The 18108-nt window shown below is 36.8% G+C and overlaps 1 protein-coding gene across 1 annotated transcript in view; it reads left to right on the forward strand.

Annotated features, from left to right (window-relative positions):
• Window positions 1-2043: 2043 nt before the first annotated feature.
• The window catches only part of LOC150085887 (monocarboxylate transporter 9-like), a 73476-nt gene continuing 57411 nt past the window's right edge, over window positions 2044-18108 (forward strand). Inside the window, exon 1 of the mRNA XM_090374730.1 lies at window positions 2044-2251. Coding sequence (XP_090230856.1) covers window positions 2044-2251 — 208 coding nt within the window. The remainder of the gene's footprint in view (window positions 2252-18108) is intronic.

The following is an 18108-nucleotide window of genomic DNA, read 5'->3' on the forward strand; positions in this document are numbered from 1 at the left end:
AGTTTTGTAAGTTCACCAAGAACTTCAGCTAGATTATTTTCTGAGATAAATTTCAGTAAGTCAGTTAATTTGCAATAATTGTGTAGATCCCTACACACTTATTGCAAATTCTTTTTTTTTTTTTTTTTTGCAATAATTTGCAAATTATTGCAATGTCTGCTATAGAAAACTTTTAATTCCGTAAGAAGTTTTTCTCTTTCAATCATGGGATATGCCTCAGTAGTCTCCCGTACCTCTTCCATGGGCATTTTTGTAAGAAAAATAACAAAGTTCTCCTTGTTAAACAATTGCTTTGTAAAAGACTATCTCTCACCTATGTCAACACTTGTTATTATTATTATTATTATTAGCCATATCGTGCAAAAGGAAGCCTGAGGCTTATGCTGCACCAGCCAAAAATATTCCCGAGTTATCCTGAGAGAGAGAGAGAGAGAGAGAGAGTCAGTCAAAAGTAGAAGGGAATCACCAAGAAAGAGAAGAATGATGATATCCAGCTCAGAACCCTGTGTGTGCCAAGCCCGTACTCACAAGATGTAAGCCTCTGGGGTTAATCTGCCTAAGTATAGGAACGTTTTTAGAGCTGTCCTGGGCAAGGGTCATATTCCAGAGTTTTTCTTTCTTCACAGTAACTACATATCCATTCTTACATTCGTTGAGATGATATATTGTTCTTGATTTACATCTTTTCAAAAACGCCAGTGAATTTCTGTTCAAAAAGCGCACTTCGGTGTAATAAAATGAGTGATACTGCATTGCGCTAGCTTGGATGCACCCTGTCACTGTAAATCGCATATTATCCTTGCTATTATGAGTCACTGCCACTCATACAAGACAGCCAACGTGCTACATTAATATTAAGTCGAATTATTATTATTATTATTATTATTAGCCATATGGTGCAAGGAAGCCTGAGGCATATGCTGCACCAGCCAAAAAAATAAAAAAAAATAAAAATTTCTGAATTACCCAGAGAGAGGGAATCACCAAGAAAAAGAATTATTAGTACCACTTCCTAAATTAACACTAATAAGCAGCGGGTAATTAAATTTCAGATAATCAAAATCGCATTTTTGTTTGACTTTCTTTCGTAGAATTAAATAAATTAATTTTTAATTAAGAAATTATGTATTTGAATAAGAGGCAAGTCCGATTTAATTCGATCTTCGACAGTTTCTCAAGTCGGCCATTTGAGTATTATGGTGTGGCAGTAGTCAAAAGAAGTATTTTTCACAAGTTTAAAAATTATATTTTAGTCACTTGTATGAATGTTTCTCTCAGTGGTGCGTCCCATTACTTTTGATAACATAGTGTATGTGTATATTGGCTTTAGTATTGAACGTAAAATTAACAAAAATTAAAATGTTAGTTGACCTTTAAGCTATTGGTCATTTCTTATCTTGAGCAGGAGGATAAACATTGATTTTACTATGAACTGAGATGATGCAAATGTATTTATCAAGATGAGTGGACCAGAGGAAACATATAAAATTGATTAGTGGATGGGTTTTTAGCTGCATTCTCATGTGTATCGATTAATAGTATTTGACCGAAATTGAAGTTTAGTAATACTAAAAGTGCTTTCTTGTTCTCCCATTTGTTTCATACTTCGATTTAGAAATTATAGCTTGTCTCGAGTTATCTGGCAGTCCTCTGTCCAGCGTTATAACAAAGCTGCCAAAAGTTATCCTGGTCACGTGGCCTACCTAGAACACATCACTCAGTCAAAGAGCAAGAATGAAAAATAATAGTCTCCTGATAACACTGTTTAGTAACCATGTGCTGCTTGAAATTTGGCAAGGTTAATTAAACAAAGCGATAATATTGCACAAGAACTTTGCTGAAATAAACAAGTAATAAATAGGCAAGAAATAGAATTGATTTTCAACTCGGAAGTTGAAAATCAGAAGTGGATGTGAAGCTTAGAGCAGAAGAAGAGAATAAGAAATCCCATGATCGGATTATACGTGCGTTTTGTAATCGTGCAGCAAAGTATTAGTTGGCCTTTGAACGGAGACTACGCATCTAATAAAGGGAGCGTTGCTTATGGCGTCGTCCGTTCTGCAAAAACTTCATAGAAAGGAAAATTGGAAGTGGGTTATTGCTGTAGCGACATTCTTGTTAAATTTCTCTATTCTAGGACTCTTCCGTGCCTCGGCTATTATCTATGTTGCTTTGATTGACACCTTTGGATTTAGTAGAGAAACGGCCGCCTGGCCTGCTGGTTTGTCCAATTTTGCTATGGGTGTATTGGGTAAGCCTAAACCTTACTCAAAAAAATTTTTTTAAAAATTACATTCTGTTTGGGTGTAATTACCCAATTTTACTATTGGGTAAGCTAAACCTCACTCTGAAAAATTACATTGCTTTATTATCAAGTAGGTAAAATCATAAATTTTATATAAATAAACCACATGCTGATTTTCTGACGGTTTCAATTCTGTTTTTAATCTGCATTTTTTTATTATGATAAAAACATTTCTTTTATAATCGAGACATTTAACTTATGAAATGTCTTGATTTATTCGACCCTACCATCACTCCGTTCTACCACCCCGCCCACTGCGAATAGACAACTGGTACCCAAATAAGCGATTTTAGCCCAATAGTTTTATGTACGTGGAACCGTAGCTTACTAGAATTCACACTTAGCTGGAATACCAGGAACCTAACCCTTGCGTATGTTGAGACTTGTACAGTATTTTACATACTGTATTTTCAGTATGTAAATAAATTTACAGTATGTAAATTTATAAATTTACATACTGTAAATTTATAAATTTAGGTTAACTTTTATTAAATTAATTAGTTTTCCATATCACAAAAAATAAACAAAAATAAAATAAAATTCGTAATCCTAATAAGTTTTATAATATAGATATATTAATCGCTGGCATGACCAGTGAATACTAAGAAATCTTCTTCTGAAACCGGTTTTTCATTACCACTGAAGTCTAAGAAAAGAAATCTTCCTCTGAATACAGGTTTTCATCTTTAGTTGTAGTATCTTCAGCCCTTCTTGATCACTAACCTCTAAAAGCATTCCTCGGATCATCTTCATATATCAAGTTGTTTTCACTACCATCCAAAGCATTACTGATTCCACGTTTCTTAAAAGACTTTACTAAAATATCTGAATTTGATATTTGGTATTTATATCTGGTATTGATTATTGATATTGATTGAACAGTGATAATTGAAAATTTATATTGATTGAACAGTGATAATTGAAAATTTATATTGATTGAATATTGATAATTGAAAATATCTGGTATTGATATTTGCCCATGCTGTTTTGACCCATTCGCACACTTCTGGGATAGAGGCTCTCTTTAATTTTCCATATTTAGTAAACTCTTTATTATTATTATTAGCCATATGGTGCAAGGAAGCCTGAAACTTATGCTGCACTAGGGAAAAAAAAATTGAGTACCCTGAGAGAGAGAGAGAGAGAGAGAGAGAGAGAATCACCAAAAAAAGAGAAGAATGATGATATCGAGCTCAGGACCCTGGGTGTGCCAAGCCCATGCTCCCCAGATGTGAGACCCTGGGGTTAATTGTTATCATCAACTTATTCCATTCTTCTCTCAGCAGAACTTTAAATAAATTATTGATAGGCACATCTAGTGGTTGAAGTTGAGATGTCAAACCCCCAGATATTACAGCCAATTCAGTATTTACATTTATTTTTCGTTTTATGGGTTCCATGGGATGGATTATAAATTGGTTACGAACGATTAGGGCATAATTTCATCCCAGTCTCATCCATCCAACCTTTTTGGTGAACATGTACAATGACTCTTTGTGGTATCTTGTCTTTAGGCAGTAATTTTCTTTTGAAAATTAACATTGGAGGTAATTTTGTTCCATCCGCACAACATGCACGGACTGCAGTGTAATTTAGTTTTGGCACGCATTTTTTCGTTTCATAAATCTATAGCATCAAGTTGGGCTCCCTTTAAAATCAGTTATAACTCTTTCAGTAGCTATATTTTGAGCTTGATTTCTTATCTTTGCTGTTCCATTTTGTCTATGATTTTCTACTCATTTTAATAAATCACTTTCTAATTCTGGACATTTTGCAACTTTTCCGCGAAAAGCACGCTTTTTTCTTTAACATGGGTTTCACACAACCTTTTGATTCTTCCAAGTTCTGCAACTTGGAAGAATCAAAAGGTTGTGTTCTTTTTTTTTTTTTTTTTTTTTTTCGTTTGGAGGAGGTTTAAATCCCGCAGTGTATGACATACGTGCTTTTTTTTTTCTCTTCTCTCTTCATGGTGCAGGCAGTTTGGAGCACTCGCTTTTTTTTTTTTTTTTTTTTTTTTATGATATAAGCAGGATACCTGGCAAATTGCACGTCTAACGAAGACTGCGGCATTGTATTTTCGCGAATCTGACTGACTGCCGAATTGCACGAGAATCTCCCGTAGCCGGCGGCTGTCTTTGCAATACATCAATCTCTATCTCTTATAAGACATTCGCTGCATTAAACGCACTTTGCGATAATTTTTTTAAATAAAAAGTGCGTCTTATATACCGGAAAATACGGTACTAATCCTTATACTTTCGGACCATACTCTATAATTTATATACTAAATATTATAGGTGCAAAGAATGAACTGACAGTCTGCATTCGCAGATTGCTAGTTCATTCGTTAATTCACTAGGTTAATGACATTACTGCCATTAAACTAGAAAATAACCAAAACAATCAAAAGTATACTTCGTTAATAATGGTCCTTGAAGCTATCACAGACATTCTCTCAGGTATGCCAAGCTGTGCGTGCTACTTGGGGAGTCTAAAACGCTGATAGAACTGATATTTGGGTGATACTCAAATCAAAGTGGCCTAATTTCAGCAGTCTGGTCGGTCTGTCACAGCCAAATCTTCTGCTTGCACCTTCATCATGGTGGGACTTTTAGTAACTCTGGGTATAACTCCCATGTAAAGTCCTGAAATATGGCACCTAGCATTTTGGAGGTGACCACCTGGGTGCAAACCAACGTAAGCAAGGGTCGAGGTGTGGCGCCTAAACCACATGGGGGAATGCTGCCTCTCTGTGTTATAAGGCAGTACTAGGTGGTAGATGACTCTCATCAACCGGTACAATACCGCCACTTTGCTTATTGGAAGTTTGAAGTGGTGGAACTGATGTTTAGTCTTCAGAGCAAAGCTCCGGCAACTTCCCCCATCTCTTCCATCATGCAGTATGAGTCTGTATGACTGATGTGTTTCGAGGTTATGACGGACATCGTGGCGAGATCCAGTCTTCCTTACATTACGAGGGTATAGCTCTACAACGGTGGTCGCAGGTCGGCTGCTAGATAGTCCTCTGGACTGAACCTATTGGTAACTCTCTAGGGAGCTTCCGGATCAGCGAGTGTATAATCTTTCTGCCTCTATTGTGGCAGATAGTGAGGAGGCAAACAATGGCGATTGGTTGCGATGGTTGCTATTATATGTGCTCTTGCTAAATGCGTTTATAAATATGGTTTTAAAGTGTTTACTTTAAATTCACTTGCGATACACGGGTAGTCTGCGCCGGTAGCACAGTGGTATCGTCACCGTTCTCCCCGCACCAGGTGGAAAAGGTCCGGGTTCGAATCCTGTCGATGACGCGAGCAACTTTAATGGGGTTTTTTCACCCCGTGGCTGAGTTAGTCGGTCTCAGGCGTAGATAGCAAGGTCCCCCCCCAGAAACTGGGGTTTTTCGTCCAGCAAAACAGACAAATCGACCATAGAACCCACGCAATTAACAGACATATGACACACAGCACGGCGTATAAATTTAAATATTCGGGTGGCCTAATACAATAGTTTGGTTTGGTTATGATACACGGGCGTTTGCGTGGGTAGCACAGTGGTATTGTCACCATTCTTCCCACATCGGGTGGAAAAGGCCCGGATTCGAATCCCGTCAATGACGCGAGGAAGTTTAATGGGCTTTTTTCACTCAGTAGCTTAGTTAGTCTGTCTCATGAGCAGATAACAAGGTTTTTTTTAATTTTTTTGTAACCTTGCACGTACAAAATGATTTGGTTTTGTAAGTGCAAGGGTACTTAACATGTGGCTGTATGATGTTACACTTGATTGTCATAAAACCGCGCATGCGGATGATTTGGTGTTGTGCGTGCAAGGAAAATCAAGGAGAGACATCGAGGGTAAAATCTCGATTGTTGTGGATAGTCTGGCCAATTGGGGCTACAGATAATAAACTTAGTATATATTCTACGAAGACGGCTATGATGTTGACTAAAGGGAAACTTGATTACCATAGGCCTCTTCGTGTACTTATTAATAATAAGCAGATACCTTTGGTCTCTAAGGTCAAGCGTCTTGGTATAATTATAGATAATAATATGTCATTTGTCACATCTTGAATATCTCAGTGGCAAGGTTAAAAAATTTACTGCCTCTATTAGAAGGATTACTAGAAAGGACTGGGGACTCGGTCCTTGGGTTATATTTTTACCTATAGGCTATAGCAGTGGTCTCAAACTCAAATTACATGCGGGCCGAATGCACGATCTGAAAGCAGCTGACGGGCCGTACGTTAGTTTGTCTCCATCTATATAGCCAGAGGCGGATTTAGCGGCGGGCGCCCCGGGCACGTGCCCTGGGCCCCGACTTCTGAAGGGCCCACGAAAAACCCCAACAAATTAGTTGAACGTATTAGTTCAACTAATAGTTAAACTAATATGTTAAAAACTTTGTGATTATTATTATGGTATTATTAATTATATTATATATATATATTATATTCAAATTTTATTGGAAATAAAACATTAATATACATAATATTTTTTATTTATTTAAAAAAATGGTTAACATGTATTGTTATTTTCCCTGTCTCTCTTTTTTTTAAGGGGCCCAATATTTTCTTCTGCGGCCGGGCCTCAACCTTCCTTAATCCGCTCCTGTATATAGCAATATGAGCTGTGCATCCAGCTAACCAACTAGTGACTGACTCAAGGAAAATATATATCAGAAGTACCAACTCAATAGAAAAAATCGGAAACACCACAATACTGAAGCGCCACCAACTGTCGCCTGGCGAACTAAATTTACTGATTGTACCGACGTGGGAAGTTCTCCAACCTTACCCCAGTCACGTGGCCTGGCATACAAGCATACAGTGACAAAGACAAAGCCCCAACATATTCATTCTATCTCTTTTTCCTTCAATAGCAGTCGCGCACATAAGGTCAGTCCATATCTCTATGTCTCTAAAATTATAAGCACCGTATTTACAACAAATACATAATTGAAATGTATTCGTGGGCCGTGTAAAATTGCTTTGGGGGCCAGATGCGGCCCGCGGGCCACCAGTTTGAGACCACTGGGCCGCTATAGTATCATCTGTTACTTCTGTCTAGTTTAAGAGAATTAATGTAATTAAATTTAGGAATAAGATTCCTAAATTTAATTACATTAATTAAACATGGATCTCTGAACTTAATTCAGAGATCCATGTTGCTAAAATATTAAGAGTATGTTAAACTGTCTCCACGCATGCAATGCAGGTAATTGCTGGCACCCTTCCGTTAGATTTATATATAGCGTTTAGGGCATTCAGCAATTTTTTGAGAAAGGGAATTCAGATATCATTTTTGGGTATTACTAATGACATTTTGGTAGATAGGAAAATTGGGGAAAAAAAAAAATATGGTTCAAGTTAAATGAAATATGGTAGAACCGTTGGAGCACAAGTAATACTGGATATTATTATTATTATCTATATGGTACAAGGAAGCCTGAGGCTTATGCTGCACCAGCCAAAAAAAAAAAAAAAAATTCTGAGTCACCTTGAGAGAGAGAGAGAGAGAGAGAGAGAGAGAGAGAGAAAACAAAAGTCTGAAGTAGAAGGGAATCACCAAGAAAGAGAAGAATGATGATATCCAGCTGAGGACCCTGGGTGTGCATATTACTAGGCTATTTATTCCAAAAATAAATTTTAATACGGATAAGAATCTGTCGGTTGGTCACTCGCACACTAGCAAGGCTTTTGTGGATTTATTGGATGATTGTTTTCTACATCAGCATGTTCGTGAGGCAACAAGAGGGAGCAATACTCTTGATCTGATTATCAGTAGTGATTCTTCATGCATTAAGAATCTGCAGATAAAGGAACCACTAGGTGGCAGTGATCACAGTGTGTTGAAGTGGGATTTACTCAAGGAGGTAACTACCATCAGAGGTAAAGGGAAGGGTTTTTGTTTTCGTAAAGGCGACTACGATGGTCTGAGACAGTATTTAAATTCTATACAGTGGGACCAACTGATGATAAAGCAAACTCAAAATGGGAAGCATTCAAGGAACTAATCTTGGAGGCTACCAGGCTTTACATACCAACTAAGAAATATTGTTCAAGGTTTAGGCCTAAATGGTTGTCAGATGAACTAATGAGACATGTGGCAGAGAAGAAAAATGCATGGGATACATACAAATTAATGGGTGACACGGAAGCCTATGATAGATATAAGTTGGTCTGTAACCAAGTCACAAAGGAGATTAGGCAGGCAAAGGCAGACTACGAAAAATCCTTGGCAAAGGATGCAAAGAAAAACAGAAAAGAGTTCTTTACCTATTTAAACTCAAGAAGGAAAGGGATGAACCAGATTGGTCCACTGAATATTGATGGTTCAACAGTTGAGGATCCTGCTCAGGTGGCTAACAATCTAAACGAGTATTTTGCATCTACATTCACGCATGAGGAGTTATTCAGGAAGGAGAATGATGTAGGTAAAGTAAACATTGGCAGTGAGCTGGATGATTTTGTAATAACTGAGAGGAAAGTGGAGGAGAGATTGTTGAGGATAAACGTAAAAAAGGCACCTGTGGTGGACGGGATCTATCCAGTTATATTAAAGGAGGCAGCAAAGGAAGTAAGCAAACCCCTAGCCATAATTATGAGAGCTTCTTTGGACTCAGGGGAGGTACCCATAGACTGGAGATGTGCAAATGTAACCCCAATTCACAAAGGAGGATCAAAGGCAGACACAAGTAATTATAGACCTGTTAGTTTAACTTCTGTTCCAGGTAAATTAATGGAGGCACTGGTTAAAGAAGCACTGCAGGATCATCTAGACAAGAATTCAGTTATAGCTCAGACGCAGCATGGTTTTGTTAAGGGCAGGTCTTGCCTGACCAATTTGATTGGATACTATGATGTAGTCACAAAAGAACTGGATGCAGGGAATAACTTTGATATTATATATTTGGATCTTAGAAAGGCTTTTGATACTGTTGCACATGGAAGACTGCTGCACAAATTGGAGCAGTGTGGCATTGGAGGCAAATTGCTGCTGTGGATAAGGGGATGGTTGAGTGGCAGAAGACAGAGAGTGGTAATCAATGGACACTGCTCAACGTGGACTAATGTTATTAGTGGAGTTCCTCAGGATTCAGTGTTGGGTCCGTTGTTGTTTTCGGTGTTTATGAATGATATTGATGATGGGATATCAAGTTTAATGTCCAAGTTTGCAGACGATACAAAGGTTGGCAGGGTTGTCAAGGACACCACTGACGCTATGCTGCTGCAACAGGATCTGGAAAGGTTGAACAGATGGGCTGAGAGGTGGCAAATGAAGTTTAACATTGACAAATGTAAACTACTACACATGGGAAACAGCAACCCCAGAGCAACGTAGCAACTCTGTGGTACAACACTGACAGTGGTAGAGAATGAAAGGGACTTGGGGGTGGTTGTGCAGGCAGATATGAAGTTCTCTGAGCAGTGCAGACGGGCTGCAAGAGTAGCTCATGGAGTATTGTCAATGATATACAGGAATTTTTCCAGCAGGGATAAGGAGGTGATTATTCCATTGTATAAGGCAATGGTCAGGCCACACCTAGAGTACTGTATACAGGTCTGGAGGCCTCATTTCAAGAAGGATGTAGAACTGCTGGAACGAGTACAGAGAAGGGCAACAAGATTAGTGAATGGAACAAAGGGGTGCTCTTACGAAGAAAGGCTTAAGTTTTGCAAATTACAGTCTCTGGAGATTAGGCACCAGCGAGATGATCTGATAGAGGTGTATAAAGCCTTGAATGGTTTAAGCATGCTCAATGCTGATGGGATTCTTCCTCTAGCTCAGAAAAATCACCTGAGAGGGCATAAATTCAAATCGAGGAAAGACAGATGTAGGATAGACGTGCGGAAATTTGCCTTTAGCCAGCGGGTGGTTGGTTGGTGGAACAGACTTCCATCCCTTGTGGTGGAGGTTGATAGCCTAAATAAGTTTAAGGCTCAGCTGGATAGGTATTTTGAACGAACAGAGGGGTGAAGTGGAAGTGGGTGTTTTTTTTTTTTTTTTTTTTTTGGCTGATGCTGCATAAGCTTGCTTTCTTGCATCAAATGCCTCTACTAATGCTAATTAGCTATTAGCATTAGCAATTAGCTATTAGCATAATGCTAATAGCTAATTAGATTTGCTCGATCGTCGTGAGCTGAGAATTTCTCAGTCTCACATATACCCTCCACTACAGCCCTACCAATAGGACATTGACAAGGTTAGGTTAAATCCTATAGTGGGGTGTCGATGAATTTATCACATGATAAGAATGCTGGTGATGATTTACCTGCAATGGAAGGAGAAGAAGAGTAAGTTGCTGGTACTAATGAGATAGGTACAATGACGATGAGTTGGATGACATTCAGAATGTGTCCTCTATGTATGATATGGTTATGATGTTGCAAATGGACATTATGAGTTTATTAATTGGAGAAACAAATAAGGTTACTAAAAAGGTAGGGGATGCTATTATGGACAAGTGGTCCAATTTAGAAACAGTTGCAACTGCTTTGTTAATCGAGAATGGACTGTCGAAAGCAATGATGAAGTTAGTAAATGTCCACAACTATCAGAGATGATTATATAGACATTTTCCACTTCCCCCTTTTAAATATAGAGTATACTAATAAGCCTCTTGAGGGGTTTGAGATCTGGATGGGGGGGGAGAAATGTATGGTTGAGCAGGAATGTATTCTGTTGCAGACTAGTGACACCATGTGCACATACGTAGATATTGTATGGACACAGCTTAAGACTAAAGAAACTAGAATGGGATATGCATTCTGTTCTGAGTTCATTTTTTTTTATAAGTACTGTATATGCGAAATGTTATACAGCATTCCATCCATCCATTGTGTTCCAGCCAATCTATGTCACTTGTGCAGTGTGTTTAAACAATCTTTTAATGAAGATGTTTTTATATGCCAACATATTAGTATGTTGGCATACAAAGTTATAATTTCTTAGTGAGTTTATATTTGTTTCTTGCCTTTATACTTTATGGCTATACTAATACTAATGTATATAATATATAATAATTGGTGTAAATACACCATAGTTAACCCATAGATTTGAGCTACGATTGTAGCGTAGAAGGCATCGTTTTAAATGTATCTCATAATGTGGTTGCCTTCACAACAAGATAGCTACTATTGAATTACTTCAAATAAATAACGCTTCTCTAGTAGAGAAGACTACTGTTATTTATTTTCAGCGTTACCACCACCCAGACGATCGTTTCGAAGCTTTTTGGCTTCGTCATCAGTGAGCGGGCAGGTACCCAGGTAATACAACAAGCCATCTCAGTTGCGAAGTTATATCCACATTATGAGAGATGCCAGAAGGGTGTGGTGGTAATGTATTTGGAAAATTAAATGCGCTAGGCATACTGCCCTGGGTACCTGCCCGCCCACTGATGACGAAGCCAAAAAGCTTCGAAACGATAGTCTGGGTAGTGGTACCGCTGAAAATAAATAACAGTAGTCTTCTCTACTAGAGAAGCGTTATTTATTTGAAGTAATTCAATAGTAGCTATCTTGTTGTGAAGGCAACCACATTATGAGATACATTTAAAACAATGCCTTCTACGCTACAATCGTAGCTCAAATCTATGGGTTAACTATGGTGTATTTACACCAATATTATATAGTTAATTATCAAAACCCATAAGGATTATGCCTAGCGCATTTAATTTTCCAAATGTATATAATATATAGTACATTAATATTAGTATAGCCATTTAGTTCATAAGAAACAGATAGCTCTTCATATGTTCTTTTGTGTAGGTGGTTAAAACAGTTGCAAATTTCTGATACATTACTAACAATAGACTTCTCTATCTTATTCGAGGTAGTGCAATACATGGTGACTCATGAAGGATGATCAGAATATGAGATACAAATGAAATGATGCCTTTTACACCACTTTCGTAGTTTTTTCTTTAAGAGCTATCTATCGTATATCTACACCGATATTAAACAGATAATTTCAAGCTCTTATGATATTATGTCTAGTTGCATTTAGTTTTATTATTATAGTATTATCATTTACACCTTTTGGCATCTCTCATATTGTGAGATTAACTTCACAACTGGGTTGTCATGTTGACAATACCAGGGTACCTGCCCACCCACTTTCAAGGCTTGTTTGATGACAAGCCTTGAAAGAATAAGTAACAATAGACTTCTCTATTATTGAAGTGTTGCTTATTCGAGGTAGTGCAGTACATGGTAACTCATTGTGAAGGATGATCATATGAGATACAGCCTTTTACGCTACTTTCATAGTTTTTTCTTTATTGGCTATCTATGATGTATCTACACCTATTTTAAATAGATTACTGTACAGTCATATATGAAAGGAAATCTATTTGACCAGTTTTATCTTATTTTTAGCTTATCACCACCCTTGGAGCTAGGTTACACTTTTGACTCGTAGGTGCCTCCATAGCCAGGTGGGAAGGAGCAGCAGTGCATAGCACACGCTTCTTGATTAGACCGGGGTTTGACCAAAATGCGAATGACCACCGCATGTCCCGGAGCAATATGGCCTTAGTTGCTAATGCTCCTAAAAACCAAATAACAAACAAAACAAACACTTTTGACTCTGTGTCCATTAAAAACAAAACTGACCATACAATATATGCAATTTGCATGTACATAAATGTAAGTGGGCTTATATTTTTTTGGTGGAAGAACATTGTCACACAAAATTTTATAAATGTTTACTTTCTATGCACTTGTAGTAGTCTACTAGTGAAGAGCATGGAATTGGCCCATTTCCATAGAAAAACCAATTCTACGATGACATATCAACTCGCTAAATAATCCAGACATGCATAAAAATATGTTCTTAATTTATTATCAGACTGATTATTTCATGTCTATTAATCTTAACTGATTCATAATCAGTATAAAATGTATTGTGAATGTAATTACACAGAAATGTATGATATTCAATTCAGTTTCAACTGAAAAATTCATAGCCACAATATAATCTCATTATTGTGTATTTGTAGGCATATAATTGAAAATAAATTTGAAAAAAAAAAGGCAATTTTCATTGTGGGTTTGCATGTAAAAGAAAACACACTTCAGTGACAAATTCTTTTTGATTTTCTTCATGTAATAACATATATGACACAATAAGCTGTCATGAAAAAAAAAATTTTGGAAGACAAATCTCCCTTATCCAAGCATTTGAGAGTAGGTGATTAACTGCAGATGCTCTTGGTGGTAACAAATTATGCTGCATTAAATTCCTCTGCCATCTTTACTCAGGGGTTCACATCTGGTGAGTATGGGCTTGGCATACCCAGGGTCCTGAGCTGGTGATTCCCTTCTGCTTCTGACTCTTGCTCTCTCTCTCTTTCTCTCAGCGTAACTCAGAAATTTATTTTGGCTGGTGCAGCATAAGCCTCAGGCTTCTTGTGCACCATATGGCTAATAATAATAAACCAGCATGCTATTGTACAATTTTACTATTAGCCACATAGTGCAAGAAAGCTATAAGGCTTTTGCTTCACCAGCCAATAAATAAGTTTGTAATAGTTTGGTAAGCAAACTGAATAGGTTGCCGACATAAATATTTTGAAGCTACATTTTGCGGCAAAGAAGTTATTAGGAATGGAATACCAAATTATAACTGGGACCTAAATGATTTTGTAATACCCAAGAAAAAAGTGGAAGAGAAATCATTTAAGCTAAAAGTAAATAAGGCACATGTGGCTGATGGAATATATCCAATTTTATCAAAAGATAGCTTTTGTAAAAGAATAAGAGAAGTTTACCTCAATATGATATGTAGAACACTTCCGTATGATACTCTCCAGAAATTAAAACGAAAACAATTTAAAAAATCAAAAATCTTACATTACAGTAATGTAAGAAGTTTTTTTTTGAGAAACTTTCCAAAGTCATATGGGCTTTCTATCAAATCAAGAGTTGCAGGCCTATTATGGGCACTTAATATCTGTGAGGAAGATAATAATTAAAGAAGAATTGCAGAGGTCTATTCAGATAAGGCTTGACAGGTTCTTCAAGCTTTGAGTCCTTTGATGACGAATAAATGTGGTGTGCTTTTCTAAATTTTTTTTTTTTTTTTTTTTTTAAATAAAGACTTGCAAATAAAATTCCTGTTTGATATTTTTTGGATAATGAGTCAAACTGTAGTGTTTCTTTGAGATAGAAACTCAATGTTATATGAAGTTTTTCAATAAGAATGATCATAAATTTTTTTTCACAATATATCTTTATTAATTATTCATTAGCATAGGCATATGATGCAAGAAAAGCAAGCTTATGCAGCATCAGCCAAAAAAAAAACAAAAAACCCCTTCCACTTCATCCCTCCATTCGTTCGAAATACCTGTCCAGCTGAGCCTTAAATTTATATAGGCTATCAACTTCCACAAGGGATGGAAGTCTGTTCCACCAACCAACTACCTGTTGGCTAAAGGCAAATTTCCCCACATCTATCCTACATCTGTCTTTCCTCAATTTGAATTTATGCCCTCTCAGGTGATTATTCTGAGCAAGAGGCAGTATCCCATCAGCATTGAGCATGCTCAAACCATTCAAGGCTTTGTACACCTCTATCAGATCACCTCACCGGTGCCTAGTCTCCAGACACTGTAATTTGCAAAACTTAAGCCTTTCTTCGTAAGAGCAACCCTTCGTTCCGTTCACTAACCTTGTTGCTCTTCTCTGTACTTGTTCCAGCAGCTCTACATCCTTCTTGAAATGAGGCCTCCAGACCTGTATACAGTACTCAAGGTGCGGCCTGACCATTGCCTTATACAAAGGAAATAATCACCTCCCTATCCCTGCTAGAAAAATTCCTATATGTCATTGACAAGACACCATGAGCTACTCTTGCAGCCCGTCTGCACTGCTCAGAGAACTTCATATCTGCCTGCACAATTACCCCCAGGTCCTTTTCATTCTCCACCACTGTCAGTCTAGTACCACAGAGTTTATACTTTGCTCTGGGGTTGCTGTTTCCCATATGTAGTACTTTACATTTGTCAATGTTAAACTTCATTTGCCACCTCTCAGCCCATCTGCTCAACCTTTCCAGATCCTGTTGCAGCAGCATAGCATCAGTAGCATCCTTAACAACCCTGCCAACCTTTGTATAGTCTGCAAACTTGGACATTAAGCTTGATATATATATAAAAAGTTTCTTTCCAGGTTAAGATGTACAAATGTAAGTACAAGTAAAATCACCTGTGTAAACTGTGCAGTGGCCAAGTGAATGTAATTGTGATGAGTCAAAAAAAAAAGTGTGGATGTCTTGATAGTTGTGCTTATTTAGGTGGTATGTGTGTCCTGTCTCTGAGTGCATGATGACGTATGAAAGGAGGCACATGAGTGATTGATTATTATTCATTGTTACCTACCAGTCTGTTTCCGAATGAGTAATAATAATAAAAAAAGTATGTATATCTGTAAGAGTTGAACATATGGTGTATGTGTGTGTTCTGACAGGTCCCCCCCCCCACTTGGATTGCAGTGGAGATAATCCACAAAGAATCACCCTGTAGAAATAAACTAAATGTTAATGAATATAAATTAAATCCTATCTCAAAAATTATATAAATAATGGTAAGGAACTGCTCTTGCAGCCTGTGACATCCATGCCATGCAACCTTCGGCATTGTATTTTTTTGGCACCTAGCCAAAAAAAAAAAGTTGGATACCCTAGTGTTGCAGTACCAGTCTTAGTAGATTCTATATATGTAATTATTTTCATAATTATTTAGAAATCTTGCATTTCATAATTTAATAATTTAAGATGTACACAAATTAAATGACTTTCTTTTTGCAGCTCCAATATCAGGATACCTCTGTGGTTACTTCAGTGTAAGAACCATTACTTTATTGGGATGTTTGATTTCCTCCCTTTCAGTTTGCCTCTGTTACTTTTCTACTGACATATATTATATAGCTATCTTTTATGGAATAGGACAAGGTAAGCCAAAGTTAATGTCTGTGTGTTTTAAATAAGTTCTGACTCCTATCACTTCTTGCACACAGAGAATGCATTAAAGGATCATACAATATACTATCACTGTGATGTTAAACTAGATGCTTTTGCAACCTGGTTGGGTTTCAGGATATGCATTAGACAAGTTCCCACATTCAGCCCTATTCCCAGTACTGATGCAGTATAACACAAATATTGATAATTGATGAATATTTCCAGGCTTGTATTGTATACTGTCAAAGAAAATCTGGACAGAATAATTTCCTGGAATGCAATGATATAGAAAAATTAGTATGTTAATAGATGACTGCACATTGCATTTATTCATTGGTCATTAAATGGAATCTGTCTTTGCAAGAAATATACTTAGTTAAAATACTGTGACTCACATGGTTCTTGCAAAACACAATGAGATTTTTATTATTTGAATTGCCTTTGAATGCACAGGCAATTAGATTTCATTCAATTAATATATATATATACTCTGCTCTTTACAGGCATTGTTACAATGAAACAAAAAATATGTATATTAAGAACATACAAATCATATAAGTAAAATATATACAGTGGATTCCGGTTATTTGGGCCACCAGTTAATTGGGTCAGCCGTTTATTTGGGACAAATCTTAAAGAACAGAACCCAATCGAGAAAATAGCCAGGTTTTACTTCGCTTAATCGGAACAACATGCTGTTTAATCGGAGCAGGAGACCGCAGCGCTGGAGATTACCCTATGATTGTTGTTTACTCTGACTGTACCTCGTGGTTCGGTCGGATTTCTGGAGGTCACAACCATAAAACAATAAAAACAATTAGAAGTCACCTGTTTATTGGGCTTTTCTGTTAATGCAATCTATCATAAACAGATAGTAAACTTGATCTTACTGAATTTGCGATAATACCGACAGCTGGAATTCTGTGGGTTATTATGGTGAAATGTGTTTACACTTCCATGGAATCTTCAATCATATAAAAAAAATAAATTTTCATTATCTTCTCTTCATTCCTATTTTTAAAGCTTCATAACTTGTTACTCTGTTCTCACTTGCGTGTATCGTGTTGCTTGCAATTTGTGTGTGCTGTGTTCTTTGTTATTGATTGCTTATCTTTTTACTGTTTTAAATTTTAACCCTCGCCCACAAATGTCAGTGAACAGAAATGTCAACTAGTTAGTATGTACATATTCTGAGGACGAGGGTTTCCTGTGCGGACGTGCCTTTCTGCCGCTCTTGGAACAGAGAAGTTTTTTCTGATTTATTTTCTGCTTTATTAGTTTAAATTGACATATTAACTTATTTCTAGAGTAGCTTTATATTCCTATTTACGGTACTTAAATTTAAAATAACTTAGATAGAGATTTTGTAGGTATTACTTAGTATCGGAAAGGGTATCAAATCCATGTGTTTACCGTTCATAAAGAGCCGCCATTGTTACGTGAAAATTAATCAGTAAAATCTATTAATCTTGTCGAACTTCATTGGCAATTAAATTGTACTTTTAACTATACATATAACCACTTAGGTTACGGAACATAAATAATTAGTAAAAATAAATAATTAATACATAACTTGATACGGAAGTTATATAAAGGGATTTCATATAAAGGGATTTCGTAGATAACACTCGTTACTGAAACGCGATACAGCATATCCGGAATTCGATAGCATTAGCTTTGTATAGTATAGTGCATAATATAATATTGTCAATTAATCAGTACATCTATTAATCTTGTTAAACTTCATTGTCAATTAAATTGTACTTTTAACTATATATATATAACGACTTAGAGTACAAACGTAACAAATAATTAATACATACTTGATACAGAAGT

Source organism: Mastigoproctus giganteus, chromosome 5 (assembly GCF_048544385.1).
Source record: "Mastigoproctus giganteus isolate SK-2022 chromosome 5, ASM4854438v1, whole genome shotgun sequence".
Taxonomy (NCBI): Eukaryota; Metazoa; Arthropoda; class Arachnida; order Uropygi; family Thelyphonidae; genus Mastigoproctus; species Mastigoproctus giganteus.